The sequence below is a fragment of the Biomphalaria glabrata genome, chromosome 13 (assembly GCF_947242115.1).
Source record: "Biomphalaria glabrata chromosome 13, xgBioGlab47.1, whole genome shotgun sequence".
Classification (NCBI taxonomy): Eukaryota; Metazoa; Mollusca; class Gastropoda; family Planorbidae; genus Biomphalaria; species Biomphalaria glabrata.
In genome coordinates, this window is record NC_074723.1 from 4,930,977 (window position 1) to 4,958,736 (window position 27,760).

Below are 27,760 nucleotides of genomic sequence, written 5' to 3' on the forward strand. Positions count from 1 at the left end.
GGATTTGAATATCCCCCGGGTCCCCATTCAAGGGGGGGGGGGCAAATTAGTGCTTTTTTAATTAATTAAATTAAATATTACGCAAAATGCAGCGGCCCCAAAGATGTCAAGCCCCCTGGCCCCCAAACGATGGATATTCCTAGTTACGTCCCTGGAGGCACAACAGAGATGTGGCTGCATTTAAATGTTTCAGTAAAATTCCAAAACTGTGGTCGAAATTGGCTTATGTTTTAGCTTTTCCGTCAACATACATGGTTAACATAGATTCAGTGCTTAATAAACTTAATGAATAAGCAAAGAAATAGACTGGATGAGTAGTAGAGACCTTCGCCTTGTTTTGGCTAATTTAAAGCTTGAAATTTCTAATATTGTCAGACTGCATGGGGCACAAGGTTCCCATTAGCTTAATTTCATTTTGTAGTGAATTCAGCAATAATAATATTTATATTAAAAAATGAAACTAAATTTACAATTAAACCAAAAAAACAGTAGGCCCTAATATTCAAAAATTTAAACGGAGACTATTCTTAGAATTTGAAAGAAAGTCTTTACAATTAATTTTTGTGTGTAATCACTGAAAATTATTTGACATAATTTTTTGTATAATGGTAATATTGGCTGTTTTTGCCTTTAATTCCGAAGATTACGACTGAGTCCAGTGTTTCACATAACTAAACAAACCCAACTGCGACCTACATATTTTCCCGAATTTTATGCAGACAAAGCCGTTGTATGCTGGTGTTCTATTTAAGTTTTCTTTCCGTCTTTTGCGCCTGTCTTCAAAAATGGCGTTTCTTTGAGTATCAAATGTTTGTCCCGCAGTTTTTGTAAGAGCTCTTGAACTGTTTCTCTCAGAGGCTATCTGCTGCCAGAGAATGCTGCCAAGTACTTTTCTCTATGCCAGTGAGAGCAAAATGGCGCCTGAATAAATCTTTATAGCGCTCACGGGGGAGGGGGCACCTCTGTAACTCAGTTCTTCTTAAAGCTCGTCAGTCATAGACCAAGGAGTTCACAACAATCGCTTTTAGCACGCGGTCGTCTCTCAATCGGGATATTGACAACATACAAATTGATAAATAGATGATATTTTGTTCAAATTTGCCTTCTCATGCTTCTTTATAAGTGTTTTTCTCAGAGGGGGGCGCTCGCGGATTTTTTTTAAAGAAAAAAATCGAAAAGGGGGCGGTAGGCCAAAATAGGTTGAAGACCACTGGTCTAGAGGTTAATTTCGCTTGGTGCGTTATCGCTAGGCGGTGGTGTCGAATCCGGAGTCACAGGTTCGAGCCTCGGTCGGCGCATTCTCTTATTTTCGTAGCATTTTAATTCACTACTTTCTCTCTTCAAAACTTGGTCCCTGGTGCTGCTATTCATTTATGTCTAATATATATATGAATCACATTTGTTTCAGCACCTAGCTTCATATCCTGGTACACTTGAACCGTGACCTCCGTATGTCGAAGGTGCCGCTTGAGCAGGCTTAACTTGTTTTTGTCGAGCCACAGTAACCTATGTGGCCGTAGGCAATCTCTCTCTCTCAATACATTGTCATGCATCATAGACGTTTAAAAAAAAACATAAACAATATCACGCCATCAACTGATTTTTATTGTTCAACTAGTTAATATTAAATCTTTTTTTTAGCATGTTAAAATGTTTAGATTTCATGACTTAGTTTTCATAGGAATTTCATATTGCTTTACTAATGGTAAGTTTTACAATTTTGTTTCAATTTTTTTATTTTTACATTTTTATAAAAAATAAACAAAACTGTAAATAGTTTATTAGAAAAGGATAGCGATAAACGTAGCAGAGTGTACGTTAAGTAAGATAGATAGGCTAGATAGATAGACAGATAGATAGATAGATAGATAGATAGATAGATAGATAGATAAATTAGATAGATAGATAGATAGATAGTATAGATAGGATAGATAGATAGATAGATAGATAGATAGATAGATAGATAGATAGATAGATAGATAGATAGATAGATAGATAGATAGATAGATAGATATAGATAGATAGATAGATAGATATAGATAGATAGATAGATAGATAGATAGATAGATAGATAGATAGTATAGATAGGATAGATAGATAGATAGATAGATAGATAGATAGATAGATAGATTTCACAAGATAATAAAAATGAAACAATTTCAATCCCTCTCAAGCCAGGGAGTGGAACAACGGGCCAGATTTCGTGTACAGAACTGACGTCACTGAGGGACAAAATTTAACGTTTCAGTGCCAGGGTACAGGTTATTGGCACGTGACTTTAATTGGACGCCGATTAAAAACTGTTTCTACGAGAAATTATAAGTCTCAAGGACCCTGGAACTATTACCCAGACAGTAGGTGCTTCTTTGATCTAAACAAGTTAGGCAGTGATTCTTCAGAAGAAATGTATAGCATATAGCTTTCTACAATGTGCGTATGTTTCTATCAACGCAATATATATATATATATATATTATTCGGGACATTAACCAATACATACATACATATATAAATGCATACATACATACATACATACATACATACATACATACATACATACATACATACATACATGTATACATACATACATGCTCTTAACAATTAGATTTATATACTAGATTACTCAGAATGGTGGCTCTTGCAAATTGAACTGACAATGAATTGCCTTTCATACATACATACATACATAAATACATACATACATACATGTATACATACATACATACTCTTAACAATTAGATTTATATATTAGATTACTCAGAATGGTGGCTCTTGCAAATTGAACTGACTATGAATTGCCTTTCATACATACATACATACATAAATACATACATACATACATGTATACATACATACATACTCTTAACAAATAGATTTATATACTAGATTACTCAGAATGGTGGCTCTTGCAAATTGAACTGACTATGAATTGCCTTTCATACATACATACATACATAAATACATACATGTATACATACATACATACTCTTAACAATTAGATTTATATACTAGATTACTCAGAATGGTGGCTCTTGCAAATTGAACTGACTATGAATTGCCTTTCATACATACATACATACATAAATACATACATGTATACATACATACATACTCTTAACAATTAGATTTATATATTAGATTACTCAGAATGGTGGCTCTTGCAAATTGAACTGACAATGAATTGCCTTTCATACATACATACATACATAAATACATACATACATACATACATGTATACATACATACATAGTTACATACGCTTAACAATTAGATTTATATATTAGATTACTCAGAATGGTGGCTCTTGCAAATTGAACTGACTATGAATTGCCTTTCATACATACATACATACATAAATACATACATGTATACATACATACATACTCTTAACAATTAGATTTATATACTAGATTACTCAGAATGGTGGCTCTTGCAAATTGAACTGACTAAGAATTGCCTTTCATACATACATACATACATAAATACATACATGTATACATACATACATACTCTTAACAATTAGATTTATATACTAGATTATTCAGAATGGTGGCTCTTGCAAATTGAACTGACTATGAATTGCCTTTCAGAATACTTCGCCGAATGGGAATGGATACCTCCTTTTAACAGTGTTCTCCATGTGTACAATGTTGGTAGAGATGTCTATTCCATTGGGTGTACATATACAGTCTGGATTATAGGTGGGTAAAAAAAATATTTTTCTTACAAAATGTAGTACCAAAATGACTTTTAATTATTATATCAACCCATATTATAAACGTCACTGTCTTAGGCAGAGACTGAGCCTTTTGTTGAGTAGTGTTCGACCCATCTGGGCATCTGTTTGCTCTTGCCTGTGACGATTTCTTCAGTGATTGCACTGAAGAGGTGTTGACTTGTTTTGGTCCGAGAGCCGATTTTGTCACACATTTCTCTGATGTTTGGGTTGCAAGCTGAATACTTTCACAAAGCGCCACCCATTATTCAGCTCTCCCTTCTGTCCTCTGAACTAAGGCTATAACTCCTTTCAAAGCAAGCTGCCTGGTCTTGCGGTTTGCGCGCTGGACTGTCGTTCGGATTTATCGACGGTCGAGGGTTCAAACCCTGCCCGCTCCCATCCCCCGTCGTCCTGCAGGAGGTTCGGACTAGGAAGTAAACTATCTTCAACTCTGAAGGTACATTTTTTTTTACAAGCTGAACAACAGACTAGAACAACATAAAAAATACTTTAAAAAAAAAATAAAGCTTATACGAAGTGTAAACGTATCAATTAGTTTGAATCAGTCATGTGAGTAAATTTGTAATGGAACTAGACTAACAGCAATAAATCTGTGCGATTAGAAATATTTTACCAATTGTTTTTGTTTAGCGCTATTTCATGCTTTAGATTTCTCACTACGCTATGATCCTATCACTTGTCTGGACCAGTTGGTGGAAAAAAAAAGGGGGGGGGGGAAGAAAGGGAGATCTAGGTAGATTTGACCGTGACTGATTTTTTAAAAGCATTTACGAAAACAAACAAAAGTGAACGATCTGAATTCGAACTCTTGGCCCACGCCTCCTGGGACAGACGTGCTAACCACTCTGCTAGTGAGGTACTTATGAGTAGAGAAGATTGTATAGTTATATATTGTATAGTTATATATTGTATAGCTATATATTGTTTGTTTCAGTTTAGAGCGGGAACTAATTCAGCTTACACCACCATTTCAGTCAAGTAAAATGTTATTCCCTTTGTTTGATGATATATATTGCACTCCTCCATAATCTTCAGACTCGATGACAAACCTTATTATTACACTTTTTACAAAGTTTACATCAACTCACTCTGTCTGTCTAGTAAAAAGTGTGAACACGTTATTTCTCCCACACCCATTCTTGGATCAAGCTGAAACTTCGCAAAATTATTTACCGGCATAGACAAGACATGAATCAATAGAAAAGTAATCAATTAGTCAATTAAAAACTGGTAATTAATTATTTTGTTTGATACCAACAAGGGAAACTGATACTTGAGTATTCACAGATATGGCTAAATTTGTTGGGTTTAGTCCTCTCTAGTGATTGTTGACGCTGTTTCTCTCTCACGCATTCTCCAATCAAGTTGATACTTTAAACAATTATTTATTGTACTTAACAAAACATGTATCTTTAAAAAAAAATAATTCAAGAAGTCAATTAATTAGTTGTAATTAATTATTTTGTGTGAAATCGAATAAGGGAAATAGCTATTACATTATTGATATATAGATGTCTGCAAGCGAGACATGAGAGCCACAGGCATCAGCGAAAGTATGTGGGAAAACATAACCAAAGACCGGAGTGCATGGAGACAGACTGTGCGTGCTGGGACAACCCTTGCTGAGAACAAAAGAATTAAAGCGGCCTTATTTAAGAGGGAAAAAAAGAAAGCTGCCCTGTCCGCTAGCCCTGAATCAGAGGCATACACAGGTATGAATTGTGGCAAAGTCTGCCGTTCTAGAATTGGCTTGACTAGCCACACCAGATTCTGCCCCGTCTCAAGATTAAGCCAAAACCAGTGACTCATTTGGGCGCATCCATTACCTTTCGAGATAAAAGGAGCTATATATATATATATAGTTTCAATGGCGGAGTTCTTCCCCTTTAGATATGCATTGTTTTTTTTTAATGATTTTTTTTTTATTTTGCTTATTTTAAATTTCAGGTAAATGGCCAGATACTTCTGTGAGTATTGATTTGACAGATTATGAAATTAGCCCTTTTCTTACTGTCTCGCCCAAATCGAACGTGACGTTTATGTGTAGTTCTGACATCGACCTGCAGAAACCGTTAATTTTATACAAGAATGACTCTAGGAACGTATTGAAAACCTCGACGTCTGGCGCACTGAACCTCACTATGACCCATTTCCAGTGTGGCACATCTTTCGTTGTGGGCTGTTCTAAGGAAGGGTATACACTGCCAGGAGGTGCTATGCAAGTGGACGTGGAATGTAAGTAATACTTCTGTATTGTCTAAACACATTACACACACACAAAATATTCGTAGTTGTTTAGTGCTTTATGTAAGTTGAAACCGGAGGTAGCTGTTTAGTGTTTTATGTAAGTTGAAGCCGGAGGTAGCTGTTTAGTGTTCTATGTAAGTTGAAGCCGGAGGTAGCTGTTTAGTGTTCTATGTAAGTTGAAGCCGGAGGTAGCTGTTTAGTGTTCTATGTAAGTTGAAGCCGGAGGTAGCTGTTTAGTGTTCTATGTAAGTTGAAGCCTGAGGTAGCTGTTTAGTGTTTTATGTAAGTTGAAACCGGAGGTAGCTGTTTAGTGTTTTATGTAAGTTGAATCCGGAGGTAGCTGTTTAGTGTTTTATGTAAGTTGAAGCCGGAGGTAGCTGTTTAGTGTTCTATGTAAGTTGAAGCCGGAGGTAGCTGTTTAGTGTTTTATGTAAGTTGAAGCCGGAGGTAGCTGTTTAGTGTTCTATGTAAGTTGAAGCCGGAGGTAGCTGTTTAGTGTTCTATGTAAGTTGAAGCCTGAGGTAGCTGTTTAGTGTTCTATGTAAGTTGAAGCCGGAGGTAGCTGTTTAGTGTTCTATGTAAGTTGAAGCCGGAGGTAGCTGTTTAGTGTTCTATGTAAGTTGAAGCCGGAGGTAGCTGTTTAGTGTTCTATGTAAGTTGAAGCCGGAGGTAGCTGTTTAGTGTTCTATGTAAGTTGAAGCCTGAGGTAGCTGTTTAGTGTTTTATGTAAGTTGAAACCGGAGGTAGCTGTTTAGTGTTTTATGTAAGTTGAATCCGGAGGTAGCTGTTTAGTGGTTTATGTAAGTTGAAACCGGAGGTAGCTGTTTAGTGTTTTATGTAAGCTGAAGCCGGAAGTGGCTGTTTAGTGTTTTATGTAAGTTGAAGCCGAAGGTAGAAAATGATAGCATCTTGAAGAGTATTAATGAATTTAATACTTGAAGGCGTACTGCGTTTTAAACCAAGGGGCCTCGGGCAGTGGCGTCACTAGGGCCGCTGTCATCCGGTGCAGTAAGATCAGGGTGTCACTCCCCTCCCAAGGAAAAAAATAATCTCCGCCTAAAAAAACAAACAACTTTTTTTTCTGTGTGTTGAATAATAAAACTGTAAGGTAATTAATTGATTGGTATTCGATTCTATTTTGTTTTACATTTTATCAAAAGTGAATACATTAATTTAAAATTTACAATTATTTGAGAAACATTGAGATGAACAATTTTAAAAAATATATTAAAGATAATTAAGGAAAAGGTTTTAAATGATGCTAGTGTTTCTCAGCTGCTTCCGAAAAGTCAAAACAATCACTGAACAGGTTTGCGTCCTTCGAAACATCGTGGAGCAAAGCATGGAATACCAACAAAGGATGTTGATCAGTTTTGTAGATCAAAGAAAGAAGTTTGATAGGTCTGCAGTGCTCCAGAGTTACACCAGCTGGCGCAGAGAGGAGGTAGAGGAGGAAGATTCTGTATAGAAAGAGGAGCTCTTGTTAGAGAGATTGACAAAATAATCCACCTTTTTTTACCTAGAGAATTTAGCAACATGTCTAAAGCAAATCAAGCTGTTGGTAGCTGTCATAGAAATACATTAAACAGGCTGCATTCGAGTTCAAATGGCATATATCAAACCGAGTAGGATTATGCAGACGACATACCATTACTCTGAAATACAATTAAATGACGGATAAATACGCCCTCAGAGTTATGCATATTGGGTACGGACTATCTGAGCAAACGAATCAATTCGCATGCGACGGACGGACGGACGGACGGACGGTCTGACTCAAAGCTAATAGCGGTTTTTCCCCTTCTGTGGGCTGCTAAACATGCTTTTAAAAAACAGAAGTATATTGTGTGAAATTGCATCAATTGTTTTGAATCAAACTTGTTATTAATTTTCAAGAGATCAGGACTAACAGGAATAAATATGTGCGAATGGTATATATCAAACCGATTTGAACTAAGCAGACGACATAGCATTACTTTGAAATACAATTAAATGACGGATAAATACGCCCTCTAAGGTATGCATATTGGATGTAGGTTACCCAAAATCTCAATTAGATTGGTCAAACAGAACAGATAGAAATGTGAACCTTTTTAAGCACTGTTATCACAAGCAATGAAGTTACATATCAAGGTGTTGCGTGTCGTATTGGAAATCAGGAGCCGTCTTTCAAAAAGTACAAACTAATCAATTAGCCTGAAAATTGAAATCCACCTACTCAATACAATCATTGTCCCAACGGTCAACTACGCTTCGAGACGTGGAAGGTTGAAAAGAGGCTGAGTAGTGATGGCTGAGAAGGATCCTACGAATAGCATACCGAGATAATGTTACCAATAGAGAAATCCTTTTCCACACAGACATTCGCCGTCTAAATGAAGTGGCGACTGAAAGTCGATTGACATTTGTGAGACATATCATTAGACAAGACGAAACACGTTTACCAGTCAGCTTTAACATGAAAGCCGAAAAGAGAAACGCAAAAAACATGACGTCACACCTTTTTAGAAGGAAAGTGGCTGTGAAAGTCTCCTTAGACTGATTTCTGTGGAGAGAGTTTGCGTCGAATGGCGCGTGAGGGGTTTATGTCTATGTGTTTCTCAACATTTTACTATTGAAAATGTTACGATCGCCACTCAACTCATGAGATAAGATGTTTGGGGGTCGCCTTAAGCTCATTTTGAGTTGACCGGGGAGAGGCACCGGGCGCCAAGCGTTTTTCTACATTGCTCCTGACGTCTACAACGTATTATTTTTCTCTTAGTAGGAAGATTACCAGTCAAATAGAATTAAATTAAGAAAATTAATTGTTACATGTTGATACTAAACTGAGGAAGTAATTTTTATTTTAAAAAGTTGCATTTTAGAAAAGTGCATTTTTCAGACTTGGGTGACCCTGGTGGGTGTCATCCGGTACGGCCGACAACCCCCGCACTCCCCTAGTGACGCTTGTAATCAAAATGACCTGAGAGTGGGCGTATCATCAAAATGACCCGAGAAAGGGCGTGTCATCAAAATGAGCTGACATTGCTTGTGTTATCAAAATAACCTATTAATGGGCGTATCATCAGTATAGCTTGAGAGTGCAATAAAAAAAAATTGAAATTGCTTTTTAAGATTTAAGTATTTAATTAAACCACTGAACACGAGACTTACAAAAAGACTCATATTTCAGAAGAGCTCTACATTAGGTTTTCAATTTAAAAAATCTCCTCATTTCATTTCAGGCCTAGTTCGACTCACAGTAACTAGTGACCTGGACGATATCCATGGACTCATCTCTCCCAGGGCGACCCTTACTCTAGCCTGCGCCTCGGACATGCCACGTCTGCTGATATTATACAGAGATACCGTCAGCAATGTCCTTAGAACCTCGACATCAGATTCATTGAACTATACCATGAGTGATTTAGAATGTGGATCATCCTTTCTTGTTGGCTGCTACGTACCACGTACGTATTTACTGCACAGCCGAACATCAGTTTATGTGCGAGATTGTAAGTAAACATCTAGACAATCAAGGGAGAGCACTGATTAGAAGTTATAGTATTGTTAAAATAAAATAGTCAGTTAAACGCTATTAAAAGGTGAGTGGTACATACGAACATACGTCTCAGTTCTCCTGACTGAACTTTGTAGGCCCTATCCTTTTGGGCTTTTGTACAATCCCTTTATTTTATTGGTGAGTTTTACAGTAAAAGCTAATCACTGCAATCTACTGTGTCTACACTTTATCAGCAATAAAATTTAACATTTAAAAGTATTTTTAAAAATATTTTGATAAAAAGACAATGTCTCCATTATTTAAGTTCAAATAGAATAAAATATTTTTTAAAAAGATTTAAGAATTTTTTTTGTATTTATTAGGGTATCCTACCCGTAACACCATCAGCTGGTCGAACTTACGAATTTCTATTTATTCGGCCAGCGAGCAGTGTCTACCTTTGCTATTATGTATCGGTATGTTTGTTGATGTTTTGCATGTTTTGGATGTTCCTTCAGAGTTGAAGATAATTACTTCCTAGTCCAAACCTCCCGCAGGACAACGGGGGATGGGAGCGGGCATGGGTTTGAACCCGGGACCATCGATAAATCCGAACGACAGTCCAGCGCGCAAACCGCACGACCAGGCAGCCATTATATGAACATCTAGATCTAACACTAGACCTAAAGTTCTGGCACAGAACTCTTACGATCTAGTCTAGATGTAATTATAGGTCTAAAATCTAGATTTAATCTATATAACATTTATGTAGAAATACAAGCTTTAAAAACTGGTTTAAATAAAATTGTAGCAATTTAAATTTACTTTTATCGCATAATCTCGGCAATACGGCTGACTACACCATTTGAGCCCTACACCTGGATACATTTTTAATGTCAGAAAGTGACAGATCGTAAAAGATTTCGAAACAATAGACAATAAATAGTTCCATGGACCAACTAAATATCTAGAATGTCATACTAGTTGCCAACTAAAGTTTAAAAACTACTGCAAGGAAAGTAACTAAAATTTTGATTCTACAGTGCTAAAAAGAACACAAAAAGTATTTAATTTTAACAAACTTCGATTACAAATACTTCTCTACTCTGTACACAATATACACATAAAAGTTTGCTATTTATTGCGTCCATCTATGAAAATCTTCTATTTCCTACGATATAATGTCACCATTTAAGAACACATTTTTGTTTTAGCCATCCATATCGTAACTCTTTTAGAAGGTCAAGGCTTCAGCCTCTACCTCAGAAAATTTTCATAATTTTGTTTTCTAAGCTAACATTGGCATATAGTTGCATTGTGTTTCCATCTGTAGCCATCCATATCGTAACTCTTTTAGAAGGTCAAGGCTTCAGCCTCTACCTCAGAAATCTTCCATAATTTTGTTTTCCAAGCTAACATTGGCATATAGTTGCATTGTGTTTCCATCTGTAGCCATCCATATCGCAACTCTTTTAGAAGTTCAAGGCTTCAGCCTCTACCTCAGAAATCTTCCATAACTTTCCTTCCAAGCTAACATTGTCATTATGTTACATTGAGTTTCCATCACCGCCATTTTCCGGACTTGGTTAATGCTTAATGTTACCACTACTTTGGTTTTCTGGGCTACATTTTCTGCCAACAATGTGCCTTGATGCTTGAATTTGGCAGTCTGTCCTCTTCAGGCCTTGTTGGAAAGTCTACACCGCGGCCGGTTGAGTTCTGATTATACTAATTTAACACTACATGTCATACGTAACGCAAAAAAACACGTTTGTATTCATGCGTTCAGTTTTCGATTACCAAACTTTATATAGTATGAGGGCAGGTACCAATAGATGTACGTCATATGAGACTTATATGACACGTAACTTGTGGGCCGGTTCGTATAGTAATTTCAGGGCCGATTTTGACACCCAATCCGACTCTGGTTCTAACCCTGCTTGATCAGTGCTGTCCTTTTTTTTTTTTTTTTACTATCTTTGATTCAACTTTTTCTCTTATTAAAAATGTTTTCCCTAGTGGCAGTGGCGTAGCAAGGGATTTGGGAGACCGGGGGAGGGGCCTTGACCTCCTTAAGGACCCCTGCGTTTTGACATTTAACATCATGACAGGAGATAATGTAAGAAGTAAAGTCCCTGTCCCCCTTTCAGACCTTGTGGTCTGTAGGGCAGATGACGTAAAGGTCATCTGTTTCCGTGGCCTACGGTTAGATACTGTGAGATAATGTACTTTATAAATACACAAGTCTAATGTGTGGAATACATGCAACATTGTCTCTAATTTACATAACAACATGAATAGCAAGATAACATGGCTTAATATTTAATGTGGAAAAAAAAATGTGGACACTTTTTCGGGGGACCCTCAAGTGGATAACTAACATTAGTTGGGAAAAAAGTAAAGGCGGTTGGTCGTTGTGCTGGCCACATGACACCCTCGTTAACTGTAGGCCACAGAAACAGATGACCTTTACATGATCTGCCCTATAGACCACAAGGTCTGAAAGTGGGGGCCCAGGGGGGGGATTTTCAAAATGAAGACCCCATATCTTATCCCAGCTACGTCACTACCTCGTGGTGCCTTTTCATATATATATATATAATACGTATACCTCATTTATTGTTTCAACATTAAGCTTCGCCTTTGCATTTTGTTTTCAGGCGAAGCAGGAGATCTTGATTTTAAGCTCAACAATAACGTGACCTTTAACCCGGACTGTTTGCATAATAATGTCAACATCTTCTGTCGCTACAGCGGAAGCCAGTGGTTCTTACACTATGTTTACATCCAGTATCAGGGAGTGGAGAAGGTTCTCTACTACTCATACGACTACATCAACTACAGCTTCACCTTCGACTACAAAAACTTCAGCGACTATTTTTATCCAGACCTCCAGGTGCCGGGCTCACTGACCTTCACTCTGGGGTGTGGACTTCGAAAATTACCGGCAAAGAACCAGAGCTACACTTTACAGTTTCAAAATTGTGAGTAGAATTATTTGACTAAATAGTAAACAAGTAACATATACCGTTTCAAACCTTGCTTCTATGGGGCAATTGATGTCAAGGGAATCTGTTATCGTGGCCAACGGTTAACTCTTCTACTAGTTTTAGTAGTAAAAAAAAATATTTTTCTGTGCTCAATAGCTTTTGTACAAGGGAAACATTCATGCAATGTTGAGCGGGTGTTCGGGAGAAGGTTTCCTTGCTGTCTTTGCAAAAGAAATTTAAGATATATTTGTATATACTTTTGTTTAAACTTGGGTCGAACGTGAGCCCTCGTGATAAATTATATTATTATAAATTTTACTCTCCTGAACTTTTTGCATTAAAAAAGTGTATTTTTATGTAAAAACTATGCATATTTAATTTTAAAAATAAAAAGTTTCTCTAAAATATCACGGTATGAATTTTTAATATCTTTTCTTGTTCCTGCGACGGACGGACTGACGGTCTGACTCAAAACCGTTTTTTCTCCTTCTGTGGGCTGCTAAACATGCTTTAAAAAAAAACAGATGTATATTGTGTGAAATTGCATCAATTGTTTTGAATCAAACTTGTTATTAATTTTCAAGAGATCAGGACAAACAGGAATAAATATGTGCGAATGGAAATATTTTTATTTATTATGTTAAGTACTGTGAATCATCTCCCCTTTCGAAAGTTTACTCATGAGCAAATAACTCTTTCTGACCCTTTTTCTTTTTTTACGTGTATACTTATGATTAAATAGAGTATTTACATTTCAATCATTTTATTCAGGCTCATCAAGTCTTGCTGTTGCTTCTGAGAAGACAGTCTCGTTTGGCGTAGTCCTCGGCTTGTCACTTGGTGGGGCAATAGTCGCTGTCTGCATCATCATTCTTGTCATCTTTTACGCTGTGCGATGTAGTCGTGCCAAGGGAGACTATCGCAGAACAATGCAGACGACAAGTGACAACCAAGAGCCAAGAGAAAGGAACTCGCCCCCGCCAGCTTACAGCGAGACATTCACAGAGGTGGATGAACCACCACCACCTTATACCGAACAGTAGTCACAAATGGACCATGTGCGCAGGTCAATGACCTATAAGCCGGAATGTGGATAAGACTCATCAGAGGCCGTAGTCTACCTTCCACATCACTTGTGTGTGTTGACTCCACATGAGAGTAATTGTCCCTGACTAATAAACACTCCAGTTCGCCTGAAAGTATTCACATTGCAGGGTTTGATACTCGGTCTGTGCTAATATGTTTATATTACAGTCATTGTTTGTTGTGAATGTTTTTGTGAGAAAGTATTTAAAAGGATGCGACAAAATAACATGATAGTCTTCAGTGTCTACATGTATCAACACAAAGTCTCTGTTATTATTATTGTTATTAGTAACATCTACAGTATTTTATTTATAAATCTGTGACAACATAAGACTAAGACTGCTTTATTGATCCTTATGGAAATGTGTTGTGATTAAAAGGTCTCTCTTCTCATATACATTGGTCTCCTTCAGTCGTAGAACGACTATGGTTCATCTCGAACACATTTTCATGTGACTGTGCAGCCCTATTTTGGAGAGACACTCCCGTCCACATATATTGCAGATCAAGGTGGCTTTCGCTTTGGTGGTAGAGGAGCTGGTAATTTTCCGCGTGGTACACTTTTCTTCAAGAATCGAGGCCCATGTTTTCTCGCTGTCCATAGCTTTCTTGGTCACCGTCTGTCTACAACTAGTGCGGCCTAAGGCTATGTCTTCCCAATGGTCAGTATCAATGTGCACTGATTTTCTCATATAAAGACAACACAACAGAAACATACACAGATACAACATAAAGAATTCATTCAGCGACTACACACAGACATCTTGGTCCTTTTCATGTTTCCTGATCAAAGGGTGGCGTTGATTAAGTCTAACCGAGTAATGTGGGAAGCGTGGTCGCTTGAACTTGGCTTGGCTTGGCTACCTAGAAGGGGGCTCGAGGTTCGACACCCGACTCGGGCAGAGTTGTGTTTACTAAAGGCAGCACGGAAAACCAACTCCTAGATACCCCAGTGGTCCACAAGTGAGATTGGACCAAAAGCGCTCTGAGCATGCTATAAGCATGAAAGTAGCACTATATAAAAGCTATAATAATAATAATGTACGAAAGAGTTTTTGTACCGCTCTGTTCTTGTCTTGATTGACAGTAGTCGCCCACTTCGCGACGACTTGACGTAGTTCTGATGGTACGGGTGGCTGTTGTCTTCAAGATTTTTTGCGATTTTTCTTAGACAATTCTGTTTAAAAAGTTCCTTTAAATATGATAATGTTGTGCGTGTGATTTTTTTATGCTCTTTTTATAAACTGTATAGATGAAGCTTTGCATTGCCAGTTACATTTCTCAGTGAGTAAACTTTATTGCCTTTTTCAATACCAAACAAAATAATTAATTACCACTAATTAATAAACTAATTTGTTAATTTTCTGATTGATTCACATTTTGTTTTTGGGTAGAACAAATAATTGTGTAAAATTTCAACCTGTTCCGAAAATGATTGTACGATAAAAACATGTACAAAATGTGTATACAACAAAAAAGACGGACAGAGTAAGCTTTGAGATAAATGTTCATACCTGCCTTATATCCACAAAATCTGTGCGCTAGAGAGTGTAAAGGGAAAGCAATGAAATATCTGATTAGTTTCATAATGTTTTAATTCTCTTAGAAGTTTACCCTTAGCACGCCCTTCTGTATTTCAAGGTCTTATTAAGTTAACCTTTAGCACGCTCTTCTGTATGTCAAGGTCTTAAGAGTTAACTTTTAGCACTCCCTTCCGTATGTCCCAAAGTTATACATAAACTGTCAAATGTGTAACAAAATATTTTTAACCATTTTCGAAATCGCCCCCCCCCCTTTTTTTGTATTTTTGAAGTGTCGGCAAACTAATTAGAGGAACTTAGAAATAACAAAAAGTATTAAAACATTTTCATAAAAAAAAAAAAATCTTTAAAAATTTTTTTTTTTTTTCACACACAGTTTTAAGGCTCGTTTTCTAACAAAAAGGTAACCACGTCTGCTGGAGTGTACAGAACTATTTGCATAACTTCAATTCAATGACTCGTGCTCGAGTGGATTGAATGCTACCAATACAACACATAAAACCTAGATCTAGTTGTTTTAAAACCTTTTATATATTTTAAAATAAACTGGCTTGCGTCCGCTGACAACGGCACTGACATCCGATACAACATTAGAAGCTGAATATTGAATGTGTGAAAAAAATGCTCATAAATAAATAAATAAATAAATATAATTGTTTGTTTCGTTGATGTAAAATACAAATACAGACACTTTTTATACTGTGGAAAGGAAATTTATGATTAATCATTGCATATATATATAATTCTGCACGACTCTCAAATTCAACATTGAGAGGTCACAGGGTCAAGTTGTTGTTTTTAACCTCCCTCCAATACGAAAAATTATAGTTCAGAAATCTGAAGGTTAGTTCATGTCCTTGTCGGTAATGATTTAGCTCAATGTGAGGTTCTTATTGAGACAGCCCACATTGAGAACTCTGAACTAGAGATTACTGCGCACCTGATTGTCGCAATTAGACTGGATACAGCGCAGTTTATAGTCACATATTGGCTGGTTATTCCAGACATTACTGCTAAGTCTTAATGTAATTAGACTGGTTACTCCAGAAATTACTGCAACGTTGATTGTCTTAAATTAGGCTTGTTACTCCAGTGATTTGTGCATAGCGGATTGCCGTAATTAGACTAATTATTCCACAGATTACTGCGCAGTTAATTGTCATGATAAAACTGGTTACTCCAAAAATTACTGCTAATTCGATTGTCTTAATTAGACTGGTTACTCCAGAAATTACTGCGCAGTTGATTGTGGGAATAAGGTCTGTTCCTCCAGAGATTTGCGCACAGATGATTGTCGAAGTTAGACTAGTTACTGCATAGCTCAGTGAGCAGTAAGCTAGGCCTAAAATAGTATCTAACAAAAACAATGATACTTAGGAAGATAGTTATTATTACGCATTTATCTAACACGTTTCAGTTCATCTAGACTCTAGACATTTACGTCAAGGTATTTTGGTATTGACCTACTGCTTCTTCATACGATGGAGGCAAAGAATCATAGGCTGGGGGCCGAGGTTCTGCAGCAGCGTCCAGTTCTACCCTGGCAATGGTGAAAATGTGGACACATTCTTCATAGACAGGTGGCTCTGATACTGTGGTGGTGTTAAGCTGTAATGTTGCCCAGCTGCGGCGCTGCCCAACTGCGGTGTTGTCCGGCTGTGGTGTAGCCGACTGGAGAGTCGAATCTCTACTCTGCCTTTTCCTTCTCGCACGACGATAGCGCGTGACGATTATGACGACAACAACCAACAAAATAGCGAAGCCAAACACTGACACTGATACAACAATTGTAACGATGGATGTGTCGTCATAAGAAGGGGTGGGAGGGAATGCAAATGTAGTCCACCTGAATGTAGTTACCTCCATCGCTTCATTCTTGGAAGTAGTCGATACACTATCGGCTGAAATAGTTATAAAGAAACATTGAAACTTTCGATAGGAGAGGAACAAAATATCCACTAGTATTGTAGAACAACTTATAGGTTTACAAAATGATACTATGTATTTCTTATCAATGTATAAACACGTATATGGTATAATTATAAATTAAGCATTCATATATGTTATTGTTTCCTTGAAGTTAAACTTTATTTTTTAAAGGAAACCTCAGAATTTGCACTATTCAGTTTTAGCTTTATCATCATAGGAATCCTTGGGCCTAAGGCCTCTTTTCTTTGCCTCTTTTTTGGGCTTTATTTGCCTCTTTTATGGGCCATCTTGCCTCTTTTGTGGGCTTTATATATATATATATATATATATATATATATATATATATATATATATATATATATATATATATATATTTGGAGTTCTTAGGGGAATCCTAAAGCTTCAAAAAATTTTGTCAAGTCAAGAGAAATTTGTTTATTTTCACTTAGCTTTTTTTGCATATTAAGTTCATATTTAGAACATTTTTGGTCTTGTTTTTTTTTTTTTTTTGTTTTACAAATCTGAGCATGATACTTACATAATTCATCTGCAACTTCAACTAGTATTCTTATTTTGTCACTGTCTATGGCACACTCAACACTAAAATATGGCGGGTTACTTGAAAGAATGTACATTGTATATACAATCTTATATGAGTATGTATTTGAGACTAAAACGCTGATTGGATTATCCCTGGTTAGAGAAAGTCGACTTCCGTATCCTGTCAATTTTGAACAGATGAAAGTTACGTCACTTCCGCTTTGTACTCTGACATACTTGCTAAACCCGTCGGCTCTTAAAACAATGTTTTGTGGTACGCTGTCTGTGTGAAAAAGGTAAAGTAAGAATTATATTAACAGTCCATAATTTAAAAGTTCTCTAAAATCACATAAACCTTAAAAAATCTCACTCTGCGTAATTTACTAAGTAACACATTTAGCCTCGGCCGGAACGAGACCATATGTTATAGAAGGCCTTAACACTTACTGCAACGTTATAGTCTGTGGGCAGTGGACACCAATAGCTAAACTGCCTACAGGTTGTGACGTTGCATGTCAGTGCTGAGGCCTTCTAAAACGAATGGACTCGGCTGTAATATACATCTACTATTCTAAAGTAAACATTTTGTCTAAGACTAAGACTAAGACTGCTTAATTGATCCTTACGGAAATTTGTTGTGATTACAAGGACTCTTTTCTCATATAAAGACAACACAACAGAAAAATACACATAAATACAACAGACACAACATAAAGAGTTCATTCAGCGACTACACACAGGTATCTTGGTGCATTTCATGTTCCCTGATCTATGAGTGGCGGTGATAGAGTCTGACCGAGTGAGGTACGAACGAGTTTTTGTACCGCTCCGTTCTTGTTTTGATTGACAGCAGTCGCCCACTTCGCGACGACTTGACGTAGTTCTGATGGAGCGGGTGGCCGTTGTCTTCCAAGTTTTTTTCGATTTTTCTTAGGCACTTTTGTTCAAAAAGTTCCTTTAAATGTGGTAATGTTGTGGGTGTAATTTTTGATGCTTTTTTATGGTGTTTTCTAGACGTCGCAACAGTTTAGACGTATCAAACTAATATAAGTTATAAGGGTGGAAGAGAGGCTAAGTAAACTTGGGCTTGACTCGAGCAGAGTTGTATTTACTAAGTGCCTAAATTCAGCACGGAAGACCTTCTCCCGGACACCCCCACCCACTGGTCCACAAAAGAGATTGGACCACAGCGCTCTGAGAATGCTCTATGCTTGAAAGTTCCGCTATATAAAAATGTCAGAGGGAGTGTGAAAGAGAGAGAGAGAGAACTGAAATAGAGAGAGAGAGAGAGAGAAAGTGAGAGTGGGTGTACTAGAGAGAGGGACAGTTTAAATGTGAGATTAAGTGCGTGAAGTTGAGAGTGTGTTAGAGAGTTATTGTGTGAGAAAGAATGAGAGAACGCGTGGGAATGAGAAACTGTAGGAGGAACTATAGACATAAGAAAGGAGGAGTTAAGCAATGCTAAGAGAAGGTTTTGTGTTTCTTTTATCAACTTTTGCAAAGTTTGTAAGAGATTGAAATAAAAAGTTAATTTACCTAGCTTGTATTAATCACCAGTCAGAGTAACAATGGCAATGGTCCCCACATTGACCTGGTGACCACTAAAAAAAACCCTCAAAATATGCCCGGGAAGACCTTACTCCAGGGTACAGTACCAGGAAAAAGAAGAAGAGGCAGACAGAGAAAGCGATGAACAATTGACAAGCATAATAAAAGAATGGACGGCCTTGCCCTTGAAAAGAGGTTGTAGTCAAGCCAATAGACAGAGTAAAAATGGAGAAAGACGATGGACAGATTATATGTGGTGCCCCAACCGTTCAACCTACTAAGGCATATGTAAAGGTGAATCTTTATATCCTTGCAGAAATCTATTTTAAAATTGTGCATTACAAATATATATATATTATTAGTTCCTGCAAAATGTACATTCTTACTACAATGTCCCTTTAACGTTAAATGTGAAGTTGACTCAAAAAGTTGAATTTTATTCCAAGATTTAAATTTTTTTTTAAGGGAACACTAAGATCTCTAGTTCACCGCCATCTTGTAGAAGTTTTGATCTAGGATACAAACTACGAAAGTCCGATTCCTACCTGAGACAATGATATTGACACACTCCACCCCCACCTCCGTAATTTCTATGCGAGGTGTGTGAAACTCAGTGGATGACATTGAGCTGTTGTTGTTTTTTTTGAGTTACTATAAACGAAATAAAACCTTTGTGTGTGTGTGTGTGTGTATGAACGAGAAAAAAAATTTTGTTCTATCATTTTTTAATTTAATTTTGGACACATTCAACACACACACACACACACACACACACACACACACATTCTAATGTTAGTGACTTAACAATAGTTTTGTTAGTTAGTACAACGACCAAACTCCTTTTACTTTCCCAAACAAATGTCAGGTACCCACTAGAGTTTGGACTCAGTTGCTTCCTAAAGAAAGATCCTAATACTCACCTGGATTCGAACCCTGGAGCTTCCAATTTGGGAGACAAGACGCTGTGTCATTAAAATAAAAAACACAACTCACCTATCACATTGAACTTCCAGGTGTAACTGTTGCAATGTATTTGAGTTAAAAACTTGCTTGCATTTATCACTCGAAGGTAAGGCCATTGTGAGTTGTAGACAGACTTTGGTGGGGGACGAGCGAAATATTCTAAACACATAAAAGTGACAAATTTGTTCGTTTTTGTTAACATAATAATATTAATAATAATTGCAATGTCTTCGATTCCGAAGATTAAGGATGAGTGCAATGTTTCACGTGACTACACGAGCCCAATTGTGACCTACTTATTTGACCACAACCAATGCAATGTGACTGTCCTGGCTAAGATCTTGTGTACTGTGCAAATCCAACAATATTTCATGAACAAGTCTAAACTAGTCAAGGGGCATTACAATTAACATGATAGACGTAGCCTACTCCAGACTTCTTGTTACTTCAACTGATGTATTTATTTACAAATGGGATGCTTGTCTTGTCTTCCTACCCATCGTTTTATTGACCGTCTCTAGCACTATTCTTCCTTCTCTAAGCCCTAGCCATCTTGTTCTCCATGTACGCATATTCTGCAACGTCATTCATCTGTCTGACTACGTCACTACTTTTACCGTCTCTAAAAAAACAATGCACAATGTATTTATTTACAAAACTAACATACTCTCTAAACTAAACTAGGTCACTACAGCAGACAAAACCTTTGTTCGTAAAAAGGGGGGGGGGGTCAAAGTGTTTCTGTTGTCGCTCCTGTGTTGGACAAGGACTCAACTTGTGCCTCTAATGTTTGCCTCGAGGCCTTCGTTAGACATCTTCAAATGTCTCAGAAGCCAGCTGCTGTTAGCTACTTTTCTCTATGCCAGTAAGGGCAAAATGGTGCCTGAGTTGATCGTTGTAGCGGGGAAGGTGCGTATATTTATATTGTCCTAAATAAACTAAAATAAATAAATTGTCTTGATAATAAACGAAAATCTGAATACAGACCCATTTAATACACCAGGACCTAATGAAAGTTAAGGTTGTTCCATAGAGAATTATCCTTTTTTTTATGTTTTCATCTTTGTCCAACATTATGGCTGCTCTATATTAAAGCAGAGGCGTAGTGAAAGGGGGGGGGGAGGGGGCACGATGCCCCGGGCGCCACCGTCAGGGGGGCCGCCACACGCAGCCTATGTTTTTGTGTTATGTTCATGGAAAATGGGAAGAGGATGCCAATAATGTACCTCGTTTGGCTTACAACGCCTCTGTATTAAAGCTGTCATACTTTAAGAAATGTCTAAATTAAGGTTGTCCTATATTATGGTTGTCCTATATTATGATTGTCCTATATTATGATTGTCCTATACATTCACCGAGAAACTCTTACCTAGTGGTAACATGTTGTAACAATAGTCACTGTAGCAAAACGAGGCTTGAAATGTCCAACCATTGTCTGTAACATACCATTCAGGGTAAGCTGTGTCACATGGTAACATGAACGTGGAGCCCTCTTCTATTGTGACATCGCAGCCAGCGCCATCTACAGGAGCAATGACACAACAAACAAAAGAAGCTCAGATAAAGGACTTCGTTCAAATAAACACACACACACGCATACATACACACATACATAAATACGCATACATACATACACACACACACATAAATACGCATACATACACACATACATAAATACGCATACATACACACATACATAAATACGCATACATACACACATACATAAATACGCACACATACATACACACATACATAAATACGCATACATACACACATACATAAATACGCATACATACATACACACACACATAAATACGCATACATACAAACATACATAAATACGCATACATACACACATACATAAATACGCATACATACACACATACATAAATACGCACACATACACACATACATAAATACGCATACATACACACATACATAAATACGCATACATACACACATACATAAATACGCACACATACACACTTACATAAATACGCACACATACACACATACATAAATACGCACACATACACACATACATAAATACGCACACATACAAAACATACATAAATACGCATACATACACACATACATAAATACGCATACATACACACATACATAAATACGCATACATACACACATACATAAATACGCATACATACACACATACATAAATACGCATACATACACACATACATAAATACGCACACATACACACATACATAAATACGCATACATACACACATACATAAATACGCATACATACACACATACATAAATACGCACACATACACACATACATAAATACGCATACATACACACATACATAAATACGCATACATACACACATACATAAATACGCACACATACACACATACATAAATACGCATACATACACACATACATAAATACGCATACATACACACATACATAAATACGCACACATACACACATACATAAATACGCATACATACACACATACATAAATACGCATACATACACACATATATATAAATCTACACAAATACATACATACACCCACACCCACACAGATACACACAATCATACACACACAAATGCACACACACACACACATACTCACACACAAACATACACATACACACATACATACACACACATGCATACACATATGCACACACACACACACACACACTTACATACGCACACATAGATACATACATACATACAAACACACATACGTACACTGGCATTACTGGCCCATGAAACAATGGGTTCAGGATTTCCAGGGGTGAAAACACACTTACATACATACCAACACATACACACACACACACATACATACTGTTAGGCGCTTCCCCGGGTGTCTAATGCACCTAACCAAACGGAGGTAACACTCAACAAAATCCAATAATACCGGCGAAAGGCCGAACGATCAATATGAGTCAGTCGACGCTGATACTGAAGAAGAAGTTTAATAGCTATGAACGGAACCCACGAATGTCACCTCTCCGTTTTCTTAACAAGCGTTCAGGAAGTAGTCTGTTTTCATCGGCTGATATTTCGCTCTGACGAAAGCCTATTGTTGTTTTAGCTCAGGAGTTCTCAACCTGTGGGTCGCGATCCCCTTGGGGGTCGATTGACGGTTTGCCAGGGGTCGCCTAAGACCATCGAAAATATGGATTGTTCTATTGCTGTTTGTGTGTTTATGTGTTGATGGGGGGTCGCGGAAGAGTTGGGGATTGAAAAAGGGGTCGCCGAGCTTAAAAGGTTGAGAACCGCTGAATTTAGCTAGTCACGTCATTGTCTCTAGGCCAAAACTTCGATTTCCGAAACAAATAACTAATTCCTAATCGTATCATAACAATAAAAACACATGCACACAAACATATACACACACATACACACAAACATATACATACATACATGTACACACACATACACAAAAAAATACACACACTCACACACATACATATACATACACATATACATAAATAAACACACATGCATACACATATGCATATACATACGCACACATACATAAATACATACATGCACATACATACACATACGTACACTGGCATTACTGGCCCCTAAACAATGGGTTCAGGATTTCCAGAGCTAAGTTCATTGCTGGGGGCTTAAAATACTGATTGTGGTGATTGTGGTGATTGTGGTGATTACACAAGCTAAACCTGTGACCAGCAGATTGGGGAATGCAACTTTCTGTTCAGTCATTTTGCGCTAGATAATTTATAAAACACTAAACTTTTTATAATAAACATTTTTACAAAGCTTATAGCAACTCTGTCTGTCTGTCTGTCTGTCAAAACGTTTGCACACATTATTTCTCCCACACCCAAAACTGGAAGCTGAACGTACGTTACAAAACAAAAATGACTTTAAAAAAAATAGTTCATTAACTCTTTCTCTCCTAACTAACGATACCAACGTTGATTCCACCAGAATGTGGTAAATAATTACGGAGAGAAAGAGTTAACTATTGACTATTGGTTATTACGTATTTTTATTTTGGTATCGAAAAAATGGAAAGAAATTGTGCTTGACAGATGTGGTGAAGAAGATTGAGCCCTCCATTTGAATTCAAGTTGTACAATTTTGTTAATGCATTCAAAAAGCGATCACGTGACATTTACACGGGTGCCTCCTTCTTTCTACCCCCTCTCTTTTCCCTATCGCCTGATTTACCCAGAAATTATTTTTGAGCAGAGATGGAATAGAAAGAAGGTTGTAGAGGTTTGGGGGACGAGATTATAGGGGCGTTGAAGTTATGCTAATAAGTTGTAGACAGATGGTCAGGGTCAGTTAGAGTTAGAACTCTGAATGAGAGAGCTAGGAGTTGCTAGTTTTATATAAACGGTTAGTCTATTTGTTCAGTAATATTACGGTATTCTTTATCTGAATCATATTATCTGTGTTAAAAATTATTGTTTCAAGTTCTTGTTTAAAATAATTAATCTCAAGAAAATGATATCCTCACTGTATCAATTATTGCATCTCAGTAGTATAAATCTTAGACTAACGGCACCTCCTAATGCGCATGTCAGATGACGTCAGAGGGAACTACAACACAATTCTAACTCTTCAAACTATGGGGTGACAATAAAAAAAACAAAACAAGAAAAGTCTATATAAGAAAATACATTGAAAAAAAATAAAGAAATCTTTATACAAAGTGGTTTTGTATCAATTCGTTTGGATCAGTCGTGTAATTAAAGTTGTAATAGATCTAGACTATTCTAGACCAACAACAATCAATAATATTTGTACCAATTATTTTTGTTTAGCGCTAGGCCATGCTTTCATCTTTCTCACTACGCTATGATCCTGTCACTTATCTGGACCAGTTGGGGCAATGGGGGATGGGGGGAGAAAGAAAAGGAGATCTGGGTGGATTTTAAAGTCATTGGTTTTTAAAAGCATTTATAAACAAAACAAACCAAAACAAGGTTACAAAGACAGTTTGTGTGGAAACTCATAGTCGACCCCCGAAGTGGTCCACCCAGGCAGGTATCAATATTTTCAGAAAGAACATCAGAATTAAATTCTATCAAAGACAAATGACAGAGAAGAATGGAGAAAGAAGGTTGACAGATCTTGTGTGGTGCCCCAGCGGTCCAGCAGACCAAAGGATAGGTGAAAGTGAATGTGAAGTTAGATGTGAACCTGGCCTAACTGATGTCTTATAATGAATATCTAACTGATCATTGTTTTGCAAAGGGTCAATTTCTTATTCAAATCCTAAAAAAAAAAAAAATATCCGTAAAAAAAATAAAAAAATTGTTTTATGGCCATAGTCTAAGGCTACAGTCAACGCGATAATATGAAAAACTAACTATTAATTGTTGTTTTAAATTATGTCCAACTTATATGCATACTAAATAGATTTTTTTCTCTTAAAAAAAAAGGAAACATTATTTTAGTCTGTGTTTATGGCTATGATGAGAAGTCTAGCTAAAGTTTATTCTTAAACACTTACTTAATAATAGTCCAAGCTCCAACAGCAGTAGTGTCAGGCTGTACATTCTAGCGTCACACTTCTAGCTTTCGCTTTGACTGTATCAATGTCAATACACAATGCTGAATCTATAACATTAAAACTTGGAGTCATCCATACATTGTGTGCGCTCTATATTTAGGCCTAAGTCTACTAAAGTCTGTAAGAGTTATAAGATCATACTGTTCCAGCAGTAGACAAGACCAGGAAGTTCCGTTATGACATTTAAAACGTGTCCAGAGTCACTGGCGACCTTGAGGTTGTGTCATGTATTCAACATGGGAAATGGACTGTTAGTGAAGAAAATACTTGAAAATAGTGTATACTAGCCGGTTGTGGGAGGGGCATTAAACATAAATAGGGTCTCCGCCCTGATCTAAGGAACTTTTATACCAAGATTGGTCAAATTTTTATTTTTATTCGGGAAATACATGCATGCATACATACATACATACATACATACAAACATACTTACATACATAAATACATAAATACATACATACATACATACATTCATAAATACATACATACATACATACATACATAGATACATACATACATACATACACATACATACACACATACATACAAACATACATATACATACACATACTCCTTACTTTCTGCTTTATATATTAGATTTAACGGTGTAGTTGGCTGAGGGGTAAAGTTTTTGACTGCTTAAACAATGGGTCTTGGGTTCGAATCCTTCTCTCTCTCTCGCACATGCCCTTAAGTTATCCCCTCAATTTATGCTAACTGGGGGCGTGGTGGCTAAATGGAAAGCGGTTAGCGTCTGAGCCGGGGGGTCCTGGTTCGAATCCTGGTGAGGACTGGGATTTTTTTTATTTCAGGATCCTAAGGGCGTCTCTGTGTCTACCCAGGACTAATGTGTACCTGACATTAGTTGGGGAAAAGTAAATGTGGTTGGTCGTTTAGCTGTCCGCATGACACCCTCGTTAACCGTGGGCCACAAAAACAGATGACCTTTACATCATCTGCCCTATAGACCGGATGGTCTGAAAGGAGGCATTTACTTTTTCTTTACTTATACATGACAAATAGCGGGTTCGGAATCAACTATTTTCCTGCATTCAGAGCTGCATTAATGCATTCTTCTGATGACTGGAGAGCTCTATACAGTCTAGTGGGGAAAAAATGGGAGCTCAAATTAAATCAAATAAACACGATATACTCCAATATGGATTTATTAATGCAATCTAAATACAAAGTATTTTCGTTGCCTATTTAAAAATACATTGTACCAATATGAAAGGTGGGCACACAGCTTAAGAATGTTTTAGAGACTTTAATGACATGAATATATTCCCATTGACCTTTTTTAAGCACTTTCTTTAATGATTCTGTAACAATTGAAATTGTTATGGAGTGAATGTGTTCTCGTGCGTGCTGGTGTTCTAAACAATGTCGTCGTTAAAGCTGCAAGCTATTGTTTCAGTTGGCAAGTGTTCAAATACACTCAAACCTGGTGTGTATTGGTACCAGTACAAAGTAAAACATAATCTTCAAGAACACTGGGACCCGGGTTTGTATTTGTACCAGTACAAAGTAAAACATATTCTTCAAGAACACTGGGACCCGGGTGTGTATTTGTACCAGTACAAAGTAAAACATAATCTTCAAGAACACTGGGACCCGGGTTTGTATTTGTACCAGTACAAAGTAAAACATAATCTTCAAGAACACTGGGACCCGGGTTTGTATTGGTACCAGTACCGGAAACTGAGCAGGTTTATCTGTGAAAAGTATTTTCCTTTTCAGACTTCGAGGATCATTGGTCTGATGTTGTATGTTACTTAAGAAACACACCGAAGAAACGCAGGGTTGAAATTAATTAGATTTTAACTTATCTTAGCTTAGCTTATAAAATACACACGTCACTTCAAAAAAGAATATGATCACGTCTTACGCGTCATGCATCTAGTCATGCATGTTAACCAATGACTCAAATTCTGCCAAGTCATTGGTTTTCCTGGCTAGCTCAGACAACCCATTCCATGCTCTAATAGCACTAGGGAAGAAGGAGTATTTGTACAAATTAGTCATAGCATGAGGAATGTGCCTTTATCTTTGTGTCTTTCTGAGTATTTTATTATTTTTTTTTTTGTATTTGAAGATTATGGTTCAGTGTTTTATGTATAATTGCTACTTTACCTTTGAGTCTTCTATCCTT

The 27,760-nt window shown here is 37.1% G+C and overlaps 2 protein-coding genes across 3 annotated transcripts; one reads left to right on the forward strand and one right to left on the reverse strand.

Annotated features, from left to right (window-relative positions):
• The first annotated feature begins 1,549 nt into the window (after positions 1–1,549).
• LOC106051589 (uncharacterized) lies at positions 1,550–14,033 on the forward strand. Of its 2 annotated transcripts, none has more exons than XM_056008713.1 (7): positions 1,550–1,705; positions 2,175–2,354; positions 3,590–3,700; positions 5,686–5,973; positions 9,213–9,437; positions 12,130–12,453; positions 13,231–14,033. In XM_056008713.1, the coding sequence occupies exons 1-7, from the start codon at positions 1,651–1,653 to the stop codon at positions 13,500–13,502; spliced, it is 1,455 nt and encodes a 484-aa protein (XP_055864688.1). In that variant the 5' UTR covers positions 1,550–1,650; the 3' UTR covers positions 13,503–14,033. The 2 variants fall into 2 exon arrangements, with proteins under 2 accessions (XP_055864688.1, XP_055864687.1); XM_056008712.1 differs by having other exon boundaries at positions 9,213–9,482; positions 13,231–14,024.
• A 1,560-nt stretch (positions 14,034–15,593) lies between these two features.
• Positions 15,594–25,776, reverse strand: LOC129922469 (uncharacterized). The gene is made up of 5 exons (XM_056008714.1): positions 25,549–25,776; positions 21,436–21,588; positions 20,097–20,225; positions 17,554–17,838; positions 15,594–16,987 (listed from the first exon to the last, which is right to left on the reverse strand). Exons 1-5 carry the CDS (start codon positions 25,592–25,594, stop codon positions 16,524–16,526), a joined length of 1,077 nt encoding a protein of 358 aa, XP_055864689.1. The 5' UTR covers positions 25,595–25,776; the 3' UTR covers positions 15,594–16,523.
• Between the last annotated feature and the right edge of the window lie 1,984 nt (positions 25,777–27,760).

Coding starts and splice junctions, on each gene's coding strand:
- LOC106051589 (XM_056008712.1), top strand. CDS start 1,651: ATGTTTAGATTTCATGACTTAGTTTTCATAGGAATTTCATATTGCTTT. Junction 3,701..5,685: donor ATATACAGTCTGGATTATAG/GTGGGTAAAAAA, acceptor TTTAAATTTCAG/GTAAATGGCCAGATACTTCT. Junction 12,454..13,230: donor CACTTTACAGTTTCAAAATT/GTGAGTAGAATT, acceptor CATTTTATTCAG/GCTCATCAAGTCTTGCTGTT.
- LOC129922469 (XM_056008714.1), bottom strand. CDS start 25,594: ATGTACAGCCTGACACTACTGCTGTTGGAGCTTGGACTATTATTAA. Junction 20,226..21,435: donor TTACAACATGTTACCACTAG/GTAAGAGTTTCT, acceptor TTATGTGTTTAG/AATATTTCGCTCGTCCCCCA. Junction 17,839..20,096: donor CTGGAAGTTCAATGTGATAG/GTGAGTTGTGTT, acceptor TTTTTCACACAG/ACAGCGTACCACAAAACATT.